The sequence below is a fragment of the Gavia stellata genome, chromosome 8, assembly GCF_030936135.1.
Source record: "Gavia stellata isolate bGavSte3 chromosome 8, bGavSte3.hap2, whole genome shotgun sequence".
Taxonomy (NCBI): domain Eukaryota; kingdom Metazoa; phylum Chordata; class Aves; order Gaviiformes; family Gaviidae; genus Gavia; species Gavia stellata.
Genome location: NC_082601.1, coordinates 44,315,129 through 44,335,586, shown reverse-complemented (window position 1 = coordinate 44,335,586; position 20,458 = coordinate 44,315,129). Strand labels below are relative to the sequence as shown.

The following is a 20,458-nucleotide window of genomic DNA, read 5'->3' as shown; positions in this document are numbered from 1 at the left end:
CTTCTTACTTACGATTAAGTACACAAATACTAATCATATACTATAATTATGATTATTGTCTTCTTATACAACAATGGCAAACCACTAGTCTCTGCAAATGCTGCTCATTTATTTGCAGATACGTTGCAGCAGCACCCAGAGTTCTCAGTAAGGTTTCGTTATCGGCCTGATCTTAGCGCAGCATTATCAGTGCCACTGCAAATTTAGTCGTGGTATTTTTTATGGTTATAAAGTGGTATTTTTTATGGCTGTAAGTCGTGCTGCTTTTATGGTTATGTCAGGTAGGATTGGCCCCAGCGGAAACAGAGGTGGTGGCCCCGCCGCCGCGCCTGGTTGGCTTTAGCTCCCCCACTGCAAAGCTGCATTAAACGGGGCAGAACCTGAGTCCAGCCACTGGCAGGACGATTTGGGTAGTGCCCAAACGGCGTTGCTGGTGCTGGCTGATTACCAGCTAGCCAATGTGCTGCCGGAGACACGTCCCTTTAAAATATTTCCACTTGAGTCAATTTAATTAGCTTAGCACTAGAAATCCTGACATTTTAACAAACAGACAGGGATATAAGAAAATATAAGGCATGAGTTGGTTATTTAAAAAAAAAAATATTACCAATAAAGCAAAAATCCATTAAACCCAGACAAACATGACTTATTTATTTTACATTTTTAGCTGGAGCAAGAAGTCAAAGCACTAATTTATTTTAAATCAAGTTTTTTTAAGTGACATCTGATTTAACAAAATTGCCATTATAAATGCCATGATCTATTATCTGTTTACTTTTAAGAAACTTCTTTGTTCTGAGCTTACCAGTTTCCTTTTGTTTCTCAGATTACACAAGCTTTAAGAAATTTCATCATTCAGACTTTATCTCTTAGCATTGACTGGGGACAAACTCAGAATCCTGGCTACGGGGTCAGAGGACATGGCAGTACTACCAGGAAAAACAAATAAACAAAAAAAACCCTCAAAACAGCCAAGGGCTGACAAAGCAGGAGGTGACCAGAACTAGCATCAGGAGTCTGTCCTTGCTGTCAGATCTAATGTCCCCGCATGGTTTGCTCACTGAAACTTCCACTGTTCCTTAGAAGACCCAAAGTGGTCATGAAGAAAAGGAAAGCCAATGCATACTGTCCGCCAGCAACCTCCGCAGTAGTTTGAAACTTAACATCTACCGTGGCTGTGGACACAGACAGGCTTTCTGATGTGTAGAGAAAGCCTTACCAACCCTGCCTTGCTCCCGGCGTCCTCAGCTTTCTCTTTGAAGCATTGACCATGCACTGCTCCAGTCTTTTTGTTGTCTATGCTGAAATATTTACACAAACATAATGCAGGAGACCAGGAGATTAGTACAAAATGGTTTATTCCGAGAATGCAAACATGGATGGTGGTTGACATAGCACAGGAACCCCAGACAGCATAGATGCAGTCCATGGGAGCAGCTAGCTCCAGCTCACAACCTGGATGATGCGGTGTCCAAGTTCATGGCAAAAGCCCGTACAGAGAAGAGCCCAACTTAAGGACCAAATGCATGGAAAGGTCTAGGAATAGAAAAGGGGTTGTTAGACCATGAAAATGCTTGCATATCTGTGTTTCTTATAAAGAAAAAGCCAGTGTATTACAAGAGACTACCTCTGAACACAGCCAAATAACAAATTTGATTAAAGCATGCATTTTTCCGGTATGATTTAATGACTTCAAGAGACAAAGAAGTCGCCAGTTTTGTAGATGACTGTAATTATTCTCAATATTAAGAAAAGAGCACCTTAATTCAGAGAATCATTTCAGTTGGAAAAGACCTTTAAGATTATCAAGTCCAACCGTTAACCTAACCCTGCCAAGTCCACCATTAAACCACGTCCCTGAGCACCTCATCCACTTGTTTTTTAAATACCTCCAGTGATGGTGACTCCACCACCTCCCTGGGCAGCCTGTTCCAATGGCTGACAACCCTTTCAGTGAAGAAGTTTTTCCTAATATCCAATCTAAACCTCCCCTAGTGCCACTTGAGGCCATTTCCTCTTGTCACAGAACCACACAGAATCACTGAGGTTGGAAAAGACCTGTAAGATCATCAAGTCCAACCATCAGCTCACACCACCGTGCCCATTAAACCATGTCCTGCAGTGCCACGTCCACATGTTCCTTGAACACCTCCAGCGATGGTGACTCCACCACCTCCCTGGGCAGCCTCTTCCAATGCTTCACCGCTCTCTCAGTGAAGACATTTGCCCTCATATCCAGCCTGAACCTCCCTTGGTGCAACTTGAGGCCATTTCCTCTTGTTCTGTCGCTAGTCACTTGGGAGAAGAGACTAACACCCACCTCTCTCCAGCCTCCCTTGTTCGCTGACAAGTCTTTCCAGCCGCTAGCTCTCTCCGCGCCCGTGCTCCTGAGGGAAGGGGCTCCGCAGGTGAACTCCTCACAGCCCACTTGCTGCAACGGGAAGAAAGCAGTGAGATGCTGTAAAACGGAGACGCAAAATACAGACAAGAGGCGGACTAGGCGTGCTGTAAAGGGTAATATTTCTACACGGAAGTTTATAATCAAGCTGGATGGTCAAGCCCCCGGCGCCAACACCGCCCTCTCTCCAACGGGGCTAGGGAGCAGGCCGCCAGCGCCGGGACCGGCCACGGAGGGGCAGAAACGGCAGATGGCAGGGCACGGCTCCCACGAGCCACCTCTCTTCGCGGAGCGCCGGTCTCCACCCGGCTCCAGGGCGGGCAGAGGGGGCCGCGACCCCCGGCCGGAACCCCCCCGGCCGGAACCCCCCAGGTCGTCCCCTCAGCGCTGCTCGGCTACGGCCGCGGCCGCTTTCCCGCGGCAGCCGCCCCCCCTCTCCCCATTGGCTGTCTCCCGCCCTTGGGCGGGGCCGTGGCTGGCGGCCCGTTTGAAACTGGCCATCCAGAGCAGCCCGGGCGGCGTACGGCTACCCCTCCCATTGGTGGCTGCCGAGGAGGGGCGGGCACTGGCGGCGGTGGCGGCAGAGGGAGAGGGCGCGCTGCAGCTTGCGCTGTCTATCCCAGGAGTCAGTTAGCGAGACTGGGCGGGGCTAGGCTAACGGCTGCTCTCGGCATTGGCTGGCGAGCCTCCTGGGTACGGCGATCCTCGCCAATTCCCGGGGAGCTTCCTCCCTTCCCCGGGAGGGTGGGCCAGCCCCTGCTCTCTTATTGGCCAGCGCAGGCTGCCGCCGCCTCGCGGTTGGCGGTGGAGCCGAGGCGGGCGGGGAGAAGGCGCTGGGGCGGCCATGACCGAAACTTCTGTGCCCCCTCCGGTGTGACAGTTGGAGCAGCCAGGGGCGCGGGCCGGGCCCGGCTGCCGCCTCCGGGCCCCCGGCTTGCCCGCCACATGGACGCGGAGGAGGAGACGCGGAAGCGGAAACTGGAGGCCGGCAGGGCCAAGGTGAGGGGAGGGGGTCCCGGCTTGGGGGGGGGGGGGGGCGCCGCCCCGGCCTCGCCCCCGGCGCCCTGCGGTGCCCCCCGGCCGGGTACCGAGCGGGCGGGCCTGGCGGGGGGCTGGCTCCCGGAGCCTCCCGCGGCATCGCCTCTGCCCGCTCCGGCTCTCTCCCCCGCGGCAAGGCGCCGGCGGGTTTTCCCTCGTTGCGTGGCGAGGTTGGGGCCGCGCTGGAAGCGGCTCTCGGCTCCGGGGATGCGGCGGCGGTGCTGAGGCGCTGCTGCCGGCTCGGGGCTGGGCCCCTGTACTCGGCTCTGGTGAGGCCGCACCTCGAATGCTGTGTTCAGTTTTGGGCCCCTCACTCCAAGAAGGACATTGAGGTGCTGGAGAGTGTCCAGAGAAGGGCGACGAAGCTGGTGAGGGGTCTGGAGCACAAGTCTGATGAGGAGCGGCTGAGGGAGCTGGGGTTGTTCAGTCTGGAGAAGAGGAGGCTGAGGGGAGACCTCATCGCTCTCTACAATTACCTGAGAGGGGGTTGTGGTGAGGTGGGTGTTGGCCTCTTCTCCCAAGTTACGAGTGACAGGACAAGAAGAAATGGTCTCAAGTTGTGCCAGGGGAGGTTCAGGCTGGATATTAGGAAAAATTTCTTTACTGAGAGAGTGGTGAAGCATTGGAACAGGCTGCCCAGGGAGGTGGTAGAGTCACCCTCTCTGGAGGTATTCAAGGAGCGTGTGGATGTGGCTTGATGGGCATGGTGCTGTGTGGTGTGGGTGGGTTGTTTGGTGTGGGTTGTGGTGTATTTTGTGGTTTGTGGGTGGTTTTGGTGTGTGTGGTGTTTTGGGGTTTTTTTTTTTTTTCATGGTTGGACTTGATGATCTTACAGGTCTTTTCCAACCTTAGTGATTCTGTGATTCTGAGGTGAGAGGTGTTGCCCTGAGCAGTGTGGCTCTGCCAGAAATAAACGTGCCTCGCGGTGCTCCCTGAATACAGCTTGCCTAGAAGGTTTCCCCAATTACTACAGAGGTGTATAAACATTATCTTTAGTCAGCAAGAAGCAGCTTAAAGTAGTGCATATATCTTTCCTCAGGTTTCGATTTTGGTTTGTTTTTTTTTTTTTCCCAACTTTCCCATTTCTACCTAGGTTTCCACTCAGTTATTTGTGGAAATACCATATTTCCAGATGAGAATCCCCAAGAATTGGTGTTGCGCGTTTTACTACTTCCACGAGTAGTCTCCTGGCCCGTGCGTCTGCAGGTGTCTCACTGGAGAACTGGGTTGGGTTGGTTTCCTTCCAGTCGTGCTGTTGGCGAACACTTAACACGCTTTAAGCAGTTACATGTCTTCAGTTAGGTGTAAGTCTGGTGGGACTGCATAGAAAGCTCGTGTGATGCGACTGATGTATAAAGGTAATGTTCTCTTAGTAATTATTGTCTGTAACTATGTGATTAGCACTTGATAGGTATTAACCCTCTTGGATAAAAACATCTGCTTTGTTTTGGTAGTGATGTTCAAGAAGCTGGTTACAAATGCCTGATTAGTTTTCTTTTAATTCAGCATTTCTGCTGGTTTTTGAGCTGTTACTGTCATATTTCCCTTCTGGGAATGTATTGCTGAATAAGGCTTGCCAGTCTGCAGCTACAGGTTTTCCCTGTTCTCACCATCCCAGTAGGACTGGGATGGGGGACTGTAGCTGCAATGGGATAGCTGAGGCTGTACAGGGCATCGGGAGGTTTGGACAGATCAGATCTTTCCGTGATGTGCTACAGCCTCTTCACCCCTGATATCGCTCCTAGTGATTCTCTCACAGGCATAGGGGCATGGCCCTGTCTGCAGGGGACCTGTCTGGAAGTCTAGCGAGTGGCGTCGGAGGTGCTCTGAGCTGTGCTGTCTGCCTCGGATCTTTTCAGCAGTCTTCTGTGTTTCTGTTTCAGCTCCCTCCTCCCAGAGCTGGGCAGAAGGCAATTATGGAGAGCGTTACTGGGAGGAGAGCAGGGTTGCGGCTGGAGCTGCGCTGAAGCAGCTTGATGGTGGGCAGTACGGCTCCTCTGTCCCTGGCCCGTCCCACCCAGATGCTGTCATGGTTGTTACACTCCCCACTCCCACTCAGCAGCTCCTCATCCACGTGCCCTCGCAGCCTTGGTATGTGCTGTGTGGACACGATCCCCTGTTGGAGAATGATTGCGTGATTAGGTTTTGGATTAACACTGAGAAAGGAAGCTTTGAGAACAGGAGTTCTTCAGGTTGAAAACTTACGTTAGCTGTGGCAAGACTTAGTTTGTGACCCTTCTCTAAGTGCTGTATCTGTTTATAGTTAGAAAAATGTGATAAGACTTGCCTCGAATAAGTTATTAGTTCCCACCTGTTGTACAGCTGCTGTTTGCCATTGGAAAAAAAAAAAGTAGGGACTTGCATTACGTTTCAAGTTATGTGTGCAGAGCCAATGTTGCATTTATTATTTTTTTAAACTATGTGCTAAATATCTCTCCTCTTACCATTTTAAAAAAAAATTGTTAGCAGCCCCCTCTGCATTGCTATGGCATGGTAGCACATACCTTGTATAGTGAGAGGAGAGGAAAGGGTTTAGAAAGGCAGAGATAGATGTAGTGCTTCCTCTGCTTATCAAAATGGCACAGAGATCCATTACTTCGCTGGCAGATTGTGGGCACCAGACAATTTTCAAAAAACACCCGGACAAATGAATGGAAGCAATATCCATTGGGGCTTATTAAACACAAAGACAGTATGTTTGGCTTTGGAAGGCAACCCTGTGAGCTGCAGATTCCTTAGTACGCTCACATGCAATTTCTAGCACGTATGGCTGTGTGCTTGTCCTGTTTTTCTATCTTTACTTATATACCTGAAGTTGTAGAGCTGACTTATGGAACAGATGCATATTGGGCTAATTACTGGAATGAATGCACCTTTGGTCTCGGTCAGTGTAGTCCTTTGTGTGGTCTTAAGCCCACAGTAGTACGTGGTTGTGCTGCTGAGTAGGTGGGCTGCAGGACTGTGACTTGCTTCAGAAACTTCTTTTGGATAGCTCGTGTCTTTGAAGGCTCTTCTATAATAGAGCAGTAGGGATATGTCTCTCCTTTTTTGTTTTTTCTTTTCTTTTTTTTTGGTTTCTTTGCGCTGCCCTCCTCACGAATACAAATGCAATTTTGAAAGGGAGAAACAACTGTGAGCAGGTACAGTATTTCCTTCCTGTGGTGCAGGCCTACAGCAGCTTAAGGTGATCCCATCTCCAGAGCGATGCAGAAGTGTTCGGTGTTCATCCAGATCAGCTTCCTGCATCAGCTCACTGCATCACGGCGAGGCTGCTCACGACGGCAGGGGAGGGGAGTGCGAGGCTAGCTGTGTGTTGCAAGCCTCTGTTGTAGCAACCTGACTTGTAGCAACCCATGCACTCCTGCTAATGTGAATGTTTTCCTCTTCAAACCAGTACTTGCGTTATTCTTTTTTATATAGGAATAAGATCTCCATTATTGAAATGCATTTAAGTTATCACCAAATAATAATAATAATTCCAACTCTTCTATTAATTGGCAATTGTCATGATTTGGCAGTTAAGTACTGACTGTATCAGGTACTTCAGATTTCCATTTTTAATAAAAGCTATACTGACAGCCACGCTAGTAATTGAGAAACAGAACAAAAGCCAAGTATTCAGTGCTGCTTTTGTCTCCTCGTTTTTTTCCAGCTGACCTTGGCTAGCAAGGATGTTGGCCATCTGTGCCTCTCGTTACAGACCTGTATCTGCCATACTGCCTGTGTGAGAAGTTTTTGTTGTTCCTGCATTTTACATGGTAGGAGCTCACAAATGAGTGCGTGTTTTCCAGGAAGTTTTCCTGCTTCATCAGTTTGAGGAAGCTCTAAAAAATGTTTCTGGGTTTTGTCTAAGACCACTCATGCTTATATTTACCATATTCAGGAATTAGACTAAGGTTTATTTGAACAACCTGTTTCTGTGTGGTGCTGATGTGGTTTTCTGCTCTGTTCCATTTTCTGTGGGTATTCTTTTGGCGCTAATTTCTGAAGTGCGTAAAGCAGTAAGTCAAGGAGTAAATTATGTGAGAGGTAGGCTGGGGAGAGCTGAACAGTCCTGCATGTGCTGTAGTTTTCCTGTCTGCTGGCCCACGCCGCTGGTGCCAGTCAGCTTGCAATAACGTGGTGGAAGGATGTCAGCGTAGCATTTAATCGGGGACAAGGGGACCACCTGACACCAAACCTGGCAGGCTTGTTCTTCTAGTTCTGGGACGCTCCTCTGGTGCTGGCCGTACCAATTCAGAGGTGCCCTGCGGTTGCCACTTCTAACTGACTGGTCCTGGTGAAATGAAGTTGCGGTATATTGGTACCTGCGGAAGGGCCGGGTGTTCTGTGTGGAGAGCCGCTTCGGATGCTGCGGTGGACAGTGCTGTTGGTGTTCCTGTGGTATGCTACGTCTTGGCTAAAAGTGAAGCTCTTGCCTTTCCACATGCTGCTAGAAAGCAAACTGAGAACTGGGTCCTTCAAAAGGGGCGTGATGGGATCTCACTGGGACGGGGGAGAATCAGTGTTAGCTGCTTTCTTCATATTCACACACACTACTTCGTGTTGGATGACCGTCTGTGTATCTGATGATACTCTTATAATGACACTTAAATTCACGTAGCTGATTAAAGGCTTTGGAACCCTGATACTGCCCTAACTAGCACTTTTCCTCATCCAGTGATTCCATAAATCCGGAGGTGTTTAAGTCTAGACACTTTCATGGACCAACAAGTCCAATAGTTCTCTAAAATTTTGGAGTAGTTGGATTTTTTGCATGATACATATTATGGTTTTATATGTTTAATACATATGAATGGGGCAAAATAAGTTTTGTTTTCTTTGAGCCGTGCATTTAAAAATTCATACTCATTTAGATGTTCAGTCATGGCAAGTCTTGGTATTTTCATGTCAAATACTTGCTGTCCCTTCATGAAATCATTAGCTGCTCTCTATGACGGCCACTCTCTCTGCCTTTCCTTTCTCATCTTTTCTGATTGTTTTAATCCTGTTTTCCCTTTTTTCCCCGCTTCAGCAGCTTTCTCTACTCTCCTTTTTTCTGCAGGTTTCCTCCTGTCCCTTTTCCCCGTGTTATCAGGTTAATTAGTGCAATAGCTATTTCTGACCTATATTGCCATCAGTAAGTGCTAGAGTTAACGCCCGATTTCAGAGAATAGTATTTGTGTCTCACTACAGCTTTATTTACTGGTCTGTTCATTTTGCTTGTTACGAAAGGCAACACGGCACCTGGCAGTCTTCCTTTAATCTGCATTCAGTATTAATAATTATGGAAACTACAGAACGTAATCTTAAAAGTAAGCTATTTGTACATAAACATCTTAACTGCTGGTAAGCAACTGATGTCTTCTGCAAATATACATTTTAAACAGGCTGCTCAGGATAGCAGGTCTGTAACCATGTATCTGTTAAGTAGCTAAGCTGTCAGGTAGAAGTTGCTATGATGGCAGGGGTGTAAGGAGAAAGGACTGAACTAAATCCATTTCACAAGTTGAATGGAAAAGAAACAGACAAGATTTTTCTTCAAGGTGGCTGTTTTACAGGAAAACCAAGCTGTCAAGCAGTGGATTTTCATATGTATTGCAGGTAGAACTTGGCAATTACGTTTACATCCCATCATCATTTGACTATTTTATCTCATCACAAGAATATATTAGCAGTGCACTTGATAACCTCTGGTTGTAACCTTGGAGAAGGCTTTTTCCTTATGAGAAGGATGTCTGGATTTATGCTGTGAGGGAGATGTTACTTGGAAATGCTGCTTAAACACAATACTAGATTTTAAAATACGATAATCCTTTTTAAGCTGTTTAAGGTGCTAAGGAAACCTGGGTAATAAATTCTGTCAGTGACATTCTTTACAAGTCCCTGGTGCTTCATAGGGCTGTGATAGTCTGATAAAGTAGAGCATCTGATTCTTCAACAGAAGAAATTAAAATGACCTGGCTTAATTGATTTTCTATTTATGTACTGTAGGCTGCTTTCTGGCTAGGAAGTTTTGCTGTATTCTCTTAAGGGGGTTGCAGAGAAGGAGCATGAGGATTCATTTCCGTTAATTTTAATCTTAAAGCTTACGCTGGCAAAGATCTGTTTAGATAGTTTCTAGCGAGTTATTGTTTTTGCCGGTCTTGCAGAAAGACTGCTCGATTATTTTTTTTCCCTAATGATTCTAGTATATTAACAACTCGTTCCTTTACTAATCTGTCTTGCTGTAATTCTGGATTGTCATTGACACACAACGTTTCACTGAGTAAAATTTGATTCTGGTATTGAAATGAGTCTTTAGTACTGGTGTGAGATTTCTTGCTTAATTGCACAGATATCCAGTATGTTCTGAATGTGTAGAAAGTAGGAAGATAAAGCAGTTTTTCTGCAGATGTATATATTTTATCAAGATAAGATCTTCGTCACCCATGAGTGTGTTAATCTTGTGGTCCTGCTACCTTTTTCTCACTTACCTCTCCCTCTACCTCTTCCAATCTTTTCTGCACAGTTTGCTTACTTCAGACAACGAAAAACAAAAAGCGACATCGCGCAGTCGCAGAAAAAGACGGCGAAGAGGAAGGGCTCGTCTGTCCACACGCATGACGTTCCGAAGGAAGAGTACGCACTAGCGGCCCAAGATGTTGGTAAGGGTATAGAGAGTAAGGCTGAAGACACCAACCTACTAGAGAGTAAGGCTGAAGACACCAACCTACTAGAGACAACAACAGAGACAGAGGTAAATCTTAGTTATTTCTTGCGTTTCCCTTCACTCCATCTGCAGATAACAAGTATTCCAGGTGATTGTTTTTGCTTAATTGGGTATTAGTGCTCTGGCACTGTCAACTAGCTGCTATTGAGAAGTAAGTAAAGTGATGTATTTTCGCTTGTAATAATTAACTCTCTTACAAAGTGATGTAAATAACTGAAAAACCATCTGCATTATATGGACTGGACAGCTGGTATTGTCAAGGAGCTGTCTGCTCTTAGCCTGCTAAATTGAGGTCTTTCACCTTTCACTGCCATGAACTTTTCTTTGGGCAGACTTCTGGTTATGTGGCTGTGACTCCTTGAAATGGCAAATCCACACTGAGAGGTGTAGTAGATGAGCAAAACTGTCAGGACCTTAGAATGCACAGCATTGGTTTGGTTTTGTATCACTTTGCTGGCTCAAATGTGCTTAATGTTTTCTGAAAAAATATAGTTTGTTCCAGCATGCTTTTAATAGCCATTGTAAAGCCAGTGTAGATGTTACATTATCTGACAAATTTATTTAAAATGTAACTCTGCTTGTGCCTGATGTATTTCAGTATGTTTGTACTGATGACCCTTTAGAGGTAGCCCTGTAGTCATGTCAATAAACAGAGAAATATAGCTTGAGATTACCAGACATCTGCTAACAGATGTACTGGTCCGTCTGAATTAAGCAATTTCTTTCTTGCTTCAGCTCACACACAAGATTTTTATTTTCATATCAGCTGTGGATTAGACAGTCATGTGACGCTTTCTCTCTCTTTCTGTCTTGTAATAAAAATAAGCAAAACGTAGTTTTGAACAATTTTTTTTAATAGGAATCCAGCTTGCTTCAGAAGTGGTTGGCTAATGCTTTCACAAGCCTCAGAAGTTACAAGGCAACTCTCTGGCTACAGCAAACTGTACCTCTCTTGGTCTGGGAGTTTGTTTAGAAAGTAGTTGCCCAGTGCATTTCAGCATCTTATCTATGCAAAGATTCCTGGGGTTTGGGGGAGGTGGTGCCTCCTGCATGAAAAGCATCTCTCCAGCTGTTGGTGTATTTTCACAACATACAACACTAGCATCAAACTAGTGTATTTGCAAACCTGCAGTAACAGAGCATGCCATTTGCATGTATTATCCTGCTTTCTGTTGTGAGGGCATCCCTAGCGTGTTCAGGATATCCTGAACAGAACGTTAGCGTTGCAAAGGCTTTTATGAAGCTATGTGCCATGCTGTCTGCCCTAAGAAAAAAGCATACAGTATTTTGTCACTCAGCCAGAGATTCATCAGCAGCATCCTTATTACATTCATGTGAACTTTAATTAAAAAACAAACAAAAATCACTTACTGCTTCTAAACAGCTTCTGTCAAAATAGCTGGTTTGTAAAGCAAACGGAATTGCTTTCTAGGTTACGTGGAGGGGGCACCAATAGTCATTGGAAACTATGTTGTGCAGATTCAAAACACAGGGTGGGTTATGGGCTGCCTTTTCTAAATAGTGCTACAGTCATCTTTGTCTTGTTGTGAATTTAGTGAGAGGTAAATATGTTTCAAGATATCAAGCTACGTTAAGTATATGCGTCCAAAAATAGTACTGCTTTCGTAATTGTCTGAATGATTTGTTAGGTAATCTCCTGTCAGTTAGTTACTAATATTTAGTAGTGGATTAAAGAGTGCTCAACTGTATTTGCAGGCCACAAAAGCAGAAGATAAAACATTTAATCTCAGTGGTGAGGCTTAGCCCTAAATTTTTGAGTAGACATTCATAATAAATTTTTTTTTTGCATTTATTTCATTCATTTGACCATGGGTGACCAGCTGAGTTTAGCGTTAAAGTCAGCCTTTCTCTCTCACTGGTATGTTGTCTCACAACATGGACATTTCTGGCTCATGTGCTTAAGGTGTTTCCAAAATAATTCAGCTTTTCCTTATGTATCTTTAAAATGGCCATGATTTAGTGTTTGTTTATTTGTTTACTTACCAGGGGAGTGCTGACTTGTCCAGCTGGGATGTACTGAATGATCATGCGGCTGAAGTAAGTGTGAAAGAATGTATCTTTAGTAAAAGATGCTAATATATATGTGAAAGAAGAGTATGATAATTGGTTACTGAAATGATTAGTTATTGAGCATTGTTATCAAATGAGATAAGGGATGCGATTTCACTATTTTACAGTCTAAAACAGGTACTTATCTGTACGTACATGTACTGGCTGTGAAATTGGTTGCTAAGAGAATTGGTTTTAGTGAAATCGTGGACCTTGTCCAGAGAAATTTGAATTAGGTTTTTAATAGAAAAGTAAGTTCATTCTTTAATTGTTTCATACCTTAAAAATATAAAGTATTTAAAATAAAATACAAGATACTGTCTCTTCCGAGAATTTTAACGATATTGCTCCTAAGAAACCACAGGATTGACTGGAACAGCTTCTCTCCTTGTACTTGTTTTGCTGTTAAAAGCCATAGAAACTCAGAGTATGGTGAATATTTATTTGCAGTAGCTCCTTACACTTGAATTTAATACTAAGTCAAGAACTTCACATTATTATTCTTCCCATGAATGGACTGTTCTCCAGTCAGCACAGATGTATTTAAAAACTTTGTTTAATTTTGGTAGTATTCCCCCTCTGCCCACTTGTAAGTTGGAAAGTGTTTTAAATCGCAACACATGTCAAAATGGCACTTTGCCACAATTTGGTGCTATAGAATCACAAGGCTCTTCTCCCTAACTTACTTTTGCACTTTAAGGTATTGTATGAAAATATATTATCTATGACAACTTTTTATTTGAAATTTTTAAGAATTAAGGACTTTATATAAAATGTTTCTATTAAATACGAAGTGCCAATGTTGAGTTACTTTTAAACTAGAATTTGCCCAGAATTTAAGCTTGAATTTATATTCAGAGTAATCGGAAAACAGAAATGGTATATCGTTTTGGTGAATAAATACATTTTTGTTTCTTTTGTGAAGAAAGTCACGATAAATTCTGCTGCAGAGTACAGTGAGCTTGATGCTAAGATGTGTCAGGCGAGAATAGCTGAGTTAGAGGAGAGACTTCTGGAGAAACAGGAAGCAGTCGAAAGACTCACTGCACAGATGGAAGAGCTACAGGAACAACTTACCCAGCACAGTGACTCTGTGCACCTTCAGGTATGTTTCATAGAATCAGATAATGGGGATAATATTACTTTATTTTAATCCTAAAAATATTTAGGCGGCAAAACTCAAAATAAGTATTGTTTTTTATTGAAAAGTACTTCACCTTGCTAACGCGCGCTGCGAAAAGCAGCGCTGAGGCTTTCCATTCGCCAGTGTCCAGGACTTCATATTGCTTGAATCAAGTGAGAGTAAAAATAAATTCAAAATGCTTCTATTTTTAGAGAGCTTTTACGAAACGTTCTCTGCTGAGAAATGGTTGGACACTTGCTACTAGTTTTTATTGATAAATTTTCTCGCTATATTGAGGAGTGGGCCTTTATAGAGAGAACCTGCAAGAACCACTAAGGTAAGTATAGTTGATCATACATTGAGGTAGGGGCTCAATGTAAAAACATGTGATTTACATATTTTTAAAGTTAGTATTTGTAAAAAATATATATCACGGTCATGCTGAAAAATGGCGCAAACCCCCCCCAAAGTATTGTTAACCTATTGAAGAGGAAGTACTTACTGAAATGTCAATGTTTCTGTGGATATGCCTGAAAACCACTTCATGGATGCATCTAGGCTCCTTTTCAAATGTTCACACGGGATGGCATACACCTCTATCACCACCCCGATGACTTTTTCCCCCAGAGATCGTTCACGCTTTTTGAATATTTGTAAATAATTGTGACTTTTTGGTTTTGGGGTGGGTTAGTTTTTTTTTGTATGGGCAAATGATTATGTAGGATACGTTAGAATTCATTAAACTGACATGTACCTTCCCCTCTCCCAAAATAGTTAAAAAAACATATTTTGAATTCCCTTTCTCTAGCATTTCTATGTGAAGGTAAATTATCAGGTGCTTTTGAAGAATAGTTACTTCCCCCTTTACATGTTGTTTTTCTCCCTTTAGGACTAGGAAATAAAGACTTTTCCGGTTGGTGAGAAATATATCGAAAAGGTTAATGTGATTACCATAAAATAGGATTAATGTAGCCCATCTCATTAGCTTTCTCTTGCATGAAAAGAAGAGCTGACAGATAGGAAACAATTTAGGGGGTACTAAGTATTCATTATATCCTGTAGAAAACTTGATTGCTTTTACATCAATAAGAGCTACAAAATTCTTAAGTAAAAGTATTTATTTCATTACTGGTATCCTATCATTTGTTTAAGAAGTCACTTTTGATTAGGTTTGTCATCTCTTTGAGATCATTGTAAGATTCTTCTTCCATCATGCCTGCCATCATGTTTGAACACAAATATTTCTGGTCCTTTGGTGCAAGTTTGTTAAAACTTAAGTGTAACTATAGACTTAAACAGCTTTGCTTTAAGAAAACTTACTGGGTTCCTAATATGTTAAGAATATTTTAATTTTAAAAGTGTGCTTTTTGTGATCCCTGTAGGAAACCACCGTTCAAGAGCAGAATGAAGTCATCAGGAAACTAACAAGGTGCCTTCAACAGACGAAGAAGGATCGGGACGATCTACAGGAAGAGGCTTCACGTGTAGCTGGTCAGATCCATGATTTACAACTTCAGTTACATCAGGTGTGCCTCTCCTCCAATTTTTGTTACCTTACAAAGAGAATAAGAACAGCTTTGGAACGTGAATTTAAAAACATATTATGCTTATCACTTAGCTCTTCATAGTTCAGTTTGCAATGCAGCAGTGAAAACAATTTCAGGGCGAGGCAGGGTTTTCTCCAGTTGCTAGGGAGAAGTCCCAGAGACATCCTTATATTTTCCACTTACTGGCTTGTGTAATGTTTGGGAGGTCACTACACTTCTTTGTCCATCAGTTTAGCCCTTGTTAGGGAGTTTTACCCAGTATTGTTAGCGGTTTGGGATCTATACACAACAATCACTGTAATGATATGGGCTTACGTGTGATCGGTTTTCCTTGCCTTTGCCAAAGAAAGCTCTGAGTATATGCATGGGCAACTGTAACAGCTCAGCTGTTGCACAGAAACCTGCTGTGTTGAGGTAATGTGACTTGGCTCAAAGAAGGAGATTTAAAATAACCTGAAGATGACTGATGCAGCCCCTATGACATGTAGGAACCTGCTTCAGTGCAACAAATTGATCACGGATCTAATCCCTGTATAATGAGAGATACTGTAGCCTTTCACCTACTTTTTAAAAAAAAAAAGATTTAAATACTTTACCTTCATCTGGTGATGCTCAGTGTTCTAGTGGCTATTCTCTTGGAACAGCTGTATATTTGTTGTCTCGGGAGCCTTGTAGTATATGCCAAAGCATAATATTTATGTTTACTTACCATTTCAGGTTTGCAAGATAAGAATTATGCTAGGAGGGATTACATGTCTTTAAATGTCTGGATAGGAAGGGGGTTTAAAAAAAAATTAAAAATAAAAACTGGGACTTACTGAAGTCCAGGGATTATCTTGAAGGAGTTGCTCATGCCCTGGAAAATAAATCCTCTGCTAAATGAAATTCTAACTTTGGAAAAGAACAAAAAATACTTCTTTCTGACTGCCAGTGACAAAATATGGGGTGATACTGAAAATTACTCTACAGATGATTGTTGGGATTTGCTCCATAAGCCATTGAAAGACAACGGTAAAGCCTCTAAATAGCACTTCAGGCATATTCTAAACAAGGCTAGTATTATGATGCAAGTTGTTTGTGGAAGCATGTCAACTTTGATAACAGATGAAAGTACTAATACTGTCTTAAATATTATCATTTTGGTTTTAGCAAAGTCTTTGGAAAAAGGTTTTAAAAATGAATAAAACACATTTTATTTTACTCCCATAGGTGTAAATGTTTTCCTTTGGAGGAGGGAGGTGGAAAGAGAAAAAACCTTTAGTATTGAGCTGTAAATCCTTTGCAAAGACGACTGGTTTTGTTCATTGTCCTTTTACCAGTAGGTCCAGTCCATTGGAAGTCCTGCTTTGTTTTAGATAATTCATCTCTATGAAGTCCCTAACATTTATATCTTTACAGTAAGCAATAATCTCTAAAACATGACAAGTGTTGTCTGATGTTTTAGGGAGATTCTTATTCATCGAGAATGAAAGACATAGGATAAATCTGTAGTAAATGAATACAGTATATTTTATGCATACAGTGAGACTTGTCTGAGCTTTTCTGATATAAACTTTCTTCTGACTGTGAGTACCTTTATGTGTTCAGGTTAATGAGATGCTGAGGAGTAAAAGCCCTGGGAAAAACAAAGTATTAGAAGCCCAGCAGCAGATGTCCTTGTTTCAGAACCGTCTCAAAGAGCAAAATGCACATTTGGAGATGCTGCGTCAGAGGGCGCATGACCTGGAAGTACAGCTTGAGTCTTCTCAAAAGGTTAAAAACTGTTTAAAGTGCCTTTATAATTATGAGTTCTAGGTAGATAGGTTTTTGTTGAGATTGTGCAAGCCAAGGCGGTACTTTTTGGAGGAAGAACCTGCAACAAACATTTAATTTGTGCATGAGGTAATATTAATGCTTCAGGACTGAAACTACACTTTAGTATGGAATTAAAAATCTATTTTTCTGAAGGTAATGCTATTCAGCTAAGGCAAAAAAGCTGCTCACAATTTAAGACTTTTTTTGTATGAAATAAGGATTCAGTTCTGGCTCTTTAAAATTTGCATATTTATTGAAATTACTCTATCGGTTTCTGTTGCAGAAGGATTGGTCTTTAACTCTGTTACTAAACTGTTGTATAGCTTTAAGAAGTTTCCATCAGAAGCAGGTCCATCTGGTGTTTGTTGAACTGAGGCATGTGGGAACATAACTGACAGAGTCTTGCAGTGGGGTGAAGGTTGCTGGATATGCTGTGTAAGCATATAACAATACAGTTGTGTGTGAACTTGAAACACCTAGATGAGAGTATAAGTTAACTGTATGCATAATCATGTTAGCTTCAGATACTAAACAAAGTGAAAAGCTTGTGTGGGAATATTTTGATATAATAATTTCAGAAACCCGCACTGTGAATAAAGAAACTCAGTTAAAGTTAAAAACACTTAATAGGTACTTTTTTTTAATAGTATGTATTTCAAATTTGGTGATAACTCTGACCTGCTGTAGTGGCATGGTCATAAAAAAAGTCTTTTTCTTTACAAACAAATTTATAGGCATTTTGATTACTAACATATATTAAAGGAATGGCTTAAAAGGTCTGATTTCCTTTAAGCACATAACCAGCAATGCCATAGGTAGAAGCCTTAAACTTTTAAGTGAGTCAGATGAGTTAAAATTTGACATGGCTGTTCTGTTGGCCTACTCCTGCCTGTGGGACGTGTTTTCTCTGTGCAGAGGGATGTGAGATGGAGAGGTGTCTGTAGCTCTGATTTTTTTAAATTTTTTTATTTTTTTTTTATTTAAATTAAAATAGCCAAAGTTTGAGACAGCCACTGTTTTCTTTCTCTCTGGAGTCAGTGGCATACCATTTGTTACTGCTTGGACAATTTGATATTTGTTACCCCATGTGAAGAGTTTTTCAGTACTACTTTCTACTCTCAAAGATGTCCTTAAAACTCCTGTTGCCTAGGCTGAAGATACACCCTGCATTTAACAGTAAACATTATTTGTGAAGATACCTTAAAAACATGAGGCTTAAGGAAATTAAAACATGTCATATTTCAATGGCATATTTCATATGTAATATTTTATTTTTAAGAATACCAAAGATAAAGAAAATCTGCTTTCCCAGATGGAAGAGGATATGAAAGGTAAAATGCAACAGCTATACAAAAGCATAGGAGAAAAAGAACAACATATTAAAAGTCTTCAAGATCTACTGACATCTGAAAGATATAGCTTGTCTATACTGCAACATACCCTTTCTCTCCGGGAGTCGGAAATAACAGAATTAAAAAATGAAATAGCTTTATCCAAAATGAAAGAACAGCAGCATATTGAAGAGCTGAAAATCAGTCATGAAAAGGATATTTGCAGACAATTGGAGAACTTGAGGGCTGAGCTGGAGAAGTGCCACAGAAGAGAGATTGCAGAAGCCAAGCAGGTATATGAAGAAGAAATTATTTTAAAGTATAAGAATGAACTTGAACAGTTAAAAAAAGAACTCTGTGCTCTGAATTCTGAAGAACACATTCAGAATTTGAATGGCAAAATAATTGACTTAAATAATAGTCTTTGTGAGTCTGAAATTAATAAAGAAAATTTGAGAAGGAAACTTGAGAACCAACAGGAAGACTTCCAGAGAGAAAAATCTGAAATTGAAACTAAATACAAGGATTTAATTGATGGCCTTAAGTCTCAGCTTTCTGATGCAGAAGAGCAGGTCAAGGAAGCCCAGCGATATAAACAAGAAAAACAGTCCTTGAATGAAGAGATTCAGAAACTGAATTCTTTCATCCAGGAATTAAATGAAAAACAACTTTATGAGGCTGAAAAAAGTATAGATGTAAGGCAAAAGCATGATGAAGAGATTGTCTCTAATAAAAAGCTAATGAAATTGAGGGAAAACCAGATTTTACCAGAGGTGTCGCAGTTGCAGAGAGCAGAGCTTGAGGAGATGTGGAATAGACCGCATCAGTTGAAAGGTGAAGATGAGCTAGTTCACGAAGAGCTAGAGTACCAGTGTGACTTGGGAGTAGACTCCTCAAGGGATCAATTAGAAGAAATGAAGAATTCAAACATCACAGAGAATAATGAAAGTAGTGAAGGAGATAACCTGTCTGAAGAACACTTGTCAGAACTAGGGCTTTTCAGTGCTGATGAAGGCATATTGGCTAAATATCTCGTCTCTACGGAGATACCAGAAGAGTCATATGCGTCCAGCACTTCTGAAGGTTATGCCATTGAAGAAGGTAGATGCAGTAGGTATGGGTTAGACAGTAGTGTGCTTCTAGAACCCAGCAGAGATTTTATACCGCCTCCATTAAACTTTGGCCTTGATGAGGAAACAAGTCCTAGTGGTTTGGCTCAAGAGACTTTTGAAGAGACGGAGGTGGGAGCAGAGGCCTTTGTTTCATTTTTGTCAGATAGTTCCCTGCAGCAAAACAAAATAAATGACCCCGATGACATAAAGGATGATGAGACAAGTTGTTTAGTAGAGAGATGTGTGAAGCTAACTGAGCAGCTTCATGAGAAGGAGTCAGCCTTGAAGAAATCTTATCAGGAGACCCAAGAAGCTGTTGGGAAATGGGAAAAAGTAATGACTGAGCTCTCTTGTATGCGTGTGGAACTGGATGAAGAACGTGAAGCACGGATCTGTTGTGAAAAAGAACTTCTTCAAAAAACAGAGAAGGAGAAAGAACTTGAAAACAAAATAACATTGCTAGTAAAGCAGCAGGGTGAGGATGGAAGCCAGCCTTACTGTGCTGTAGAGCCTTTAACACAAGTGTCAAAATCTTCTACCTGGCAAGAAATGGTCAAAGACCTCAGGGAGGAAAGAGAAATGTTGATGGCGCAGCTGCGAACTCAGGAGCAATTAGTGAAAGACGTTCAAGAGCAGAAGACAGCTTCTGACTCTGTAACAAGTGAAGTACAGTCTCTTTTTGGACGTCAGTTAGCTGCTTTGCAAAGTCAAAGGGATCAAATGCAAAGTCAGCTTGATGCTCAGAAGGCTAAAAACCAGACAATAGCAGAGCTGCTTGGTCAGAAAACCATATCTGAAGAGACATTGCTAAAAGAACAGGAGTTACTCAAAGCTGAAATCAATAATAAAGAACAAAATTTAGCACTCTTATTGAAGGAAAAAACAGCCTTAGGAGAAAGATTATCTGACGTGGAGGAGGATCTAATAAAAGCGGAAAAAGCACTAGCAGAGAATGCTAGCATCATTGAGGATCTTGAGAAAAACATACAGGAACTTAATGCTGAAATGAAAAATCTCAAAGAAATACACGAGTGTGAAAGACTGGGATATGAAGACAGGTTACATTTCAGCAGCCTAGAAATAAATAAACTTAATGCTGAAATAAAAACAAAAAGTACTGAATACAGTGAGAAAAAAAGCCAGTTGACTGAAGAAATTGCCCATTTGAAGAAGGTTCATTTGGAGCTTGAAACTCGCTTGCAGGAGTCCCTTCAGTCTGCAAAAGCTGCGCAGGAGGCACAATCCCAGATGGTGAAACATTACAAAGAGGAAATCGATAATATGGAGACTCAACACCTTGCCGAATTAACTAAAGTGAGTTTGACACACAAGAAAGAGGTACGAAACCCTGATA

The 20,458-nt window shown here is 42.1% G+C and overlaps 1 protein-coding gene across 1 annotated transcript in view; it reads left to right on the top strand.

The window, feature by feature from the left end:
• The first annotated feature begins 3,343 nt into the window (after positions 1–3,343).
• The window catches only part of PCNT (pericentrin), a 105,032-nt gene continuing 87,917 nt past the window's right edge, over positions 3,344–20,458 (top strand). The window contains exons 1-7 of the mRNA XM_059820320.1: positions 3,344–3,397; positions 9,927–10,154; positions 12,135–12,185; positions 13,123–13,302; positions 14,703–14,846; positions 16,455–16,619; positions 17,941–20,442. Of these exons, the coding sequence (XP_059676303.1) occupies positions 3,344–3,397; positions 9,927–10,154; positions 12,135–12,185; positions 13,123–13,302; positions 14,703–14,846; positions 16,455–16,619; positions 17,941–20,442 (3,324 nt within the window). The remainder of the gene's footprint in view (positions 3,398–9,926; positions 10,155–12,134; positions 12,186–13,122; positions 13,303–14,702; positions 14,847–16,454; positions 16,620–17,940; positions 20,443–20,458) is intronic.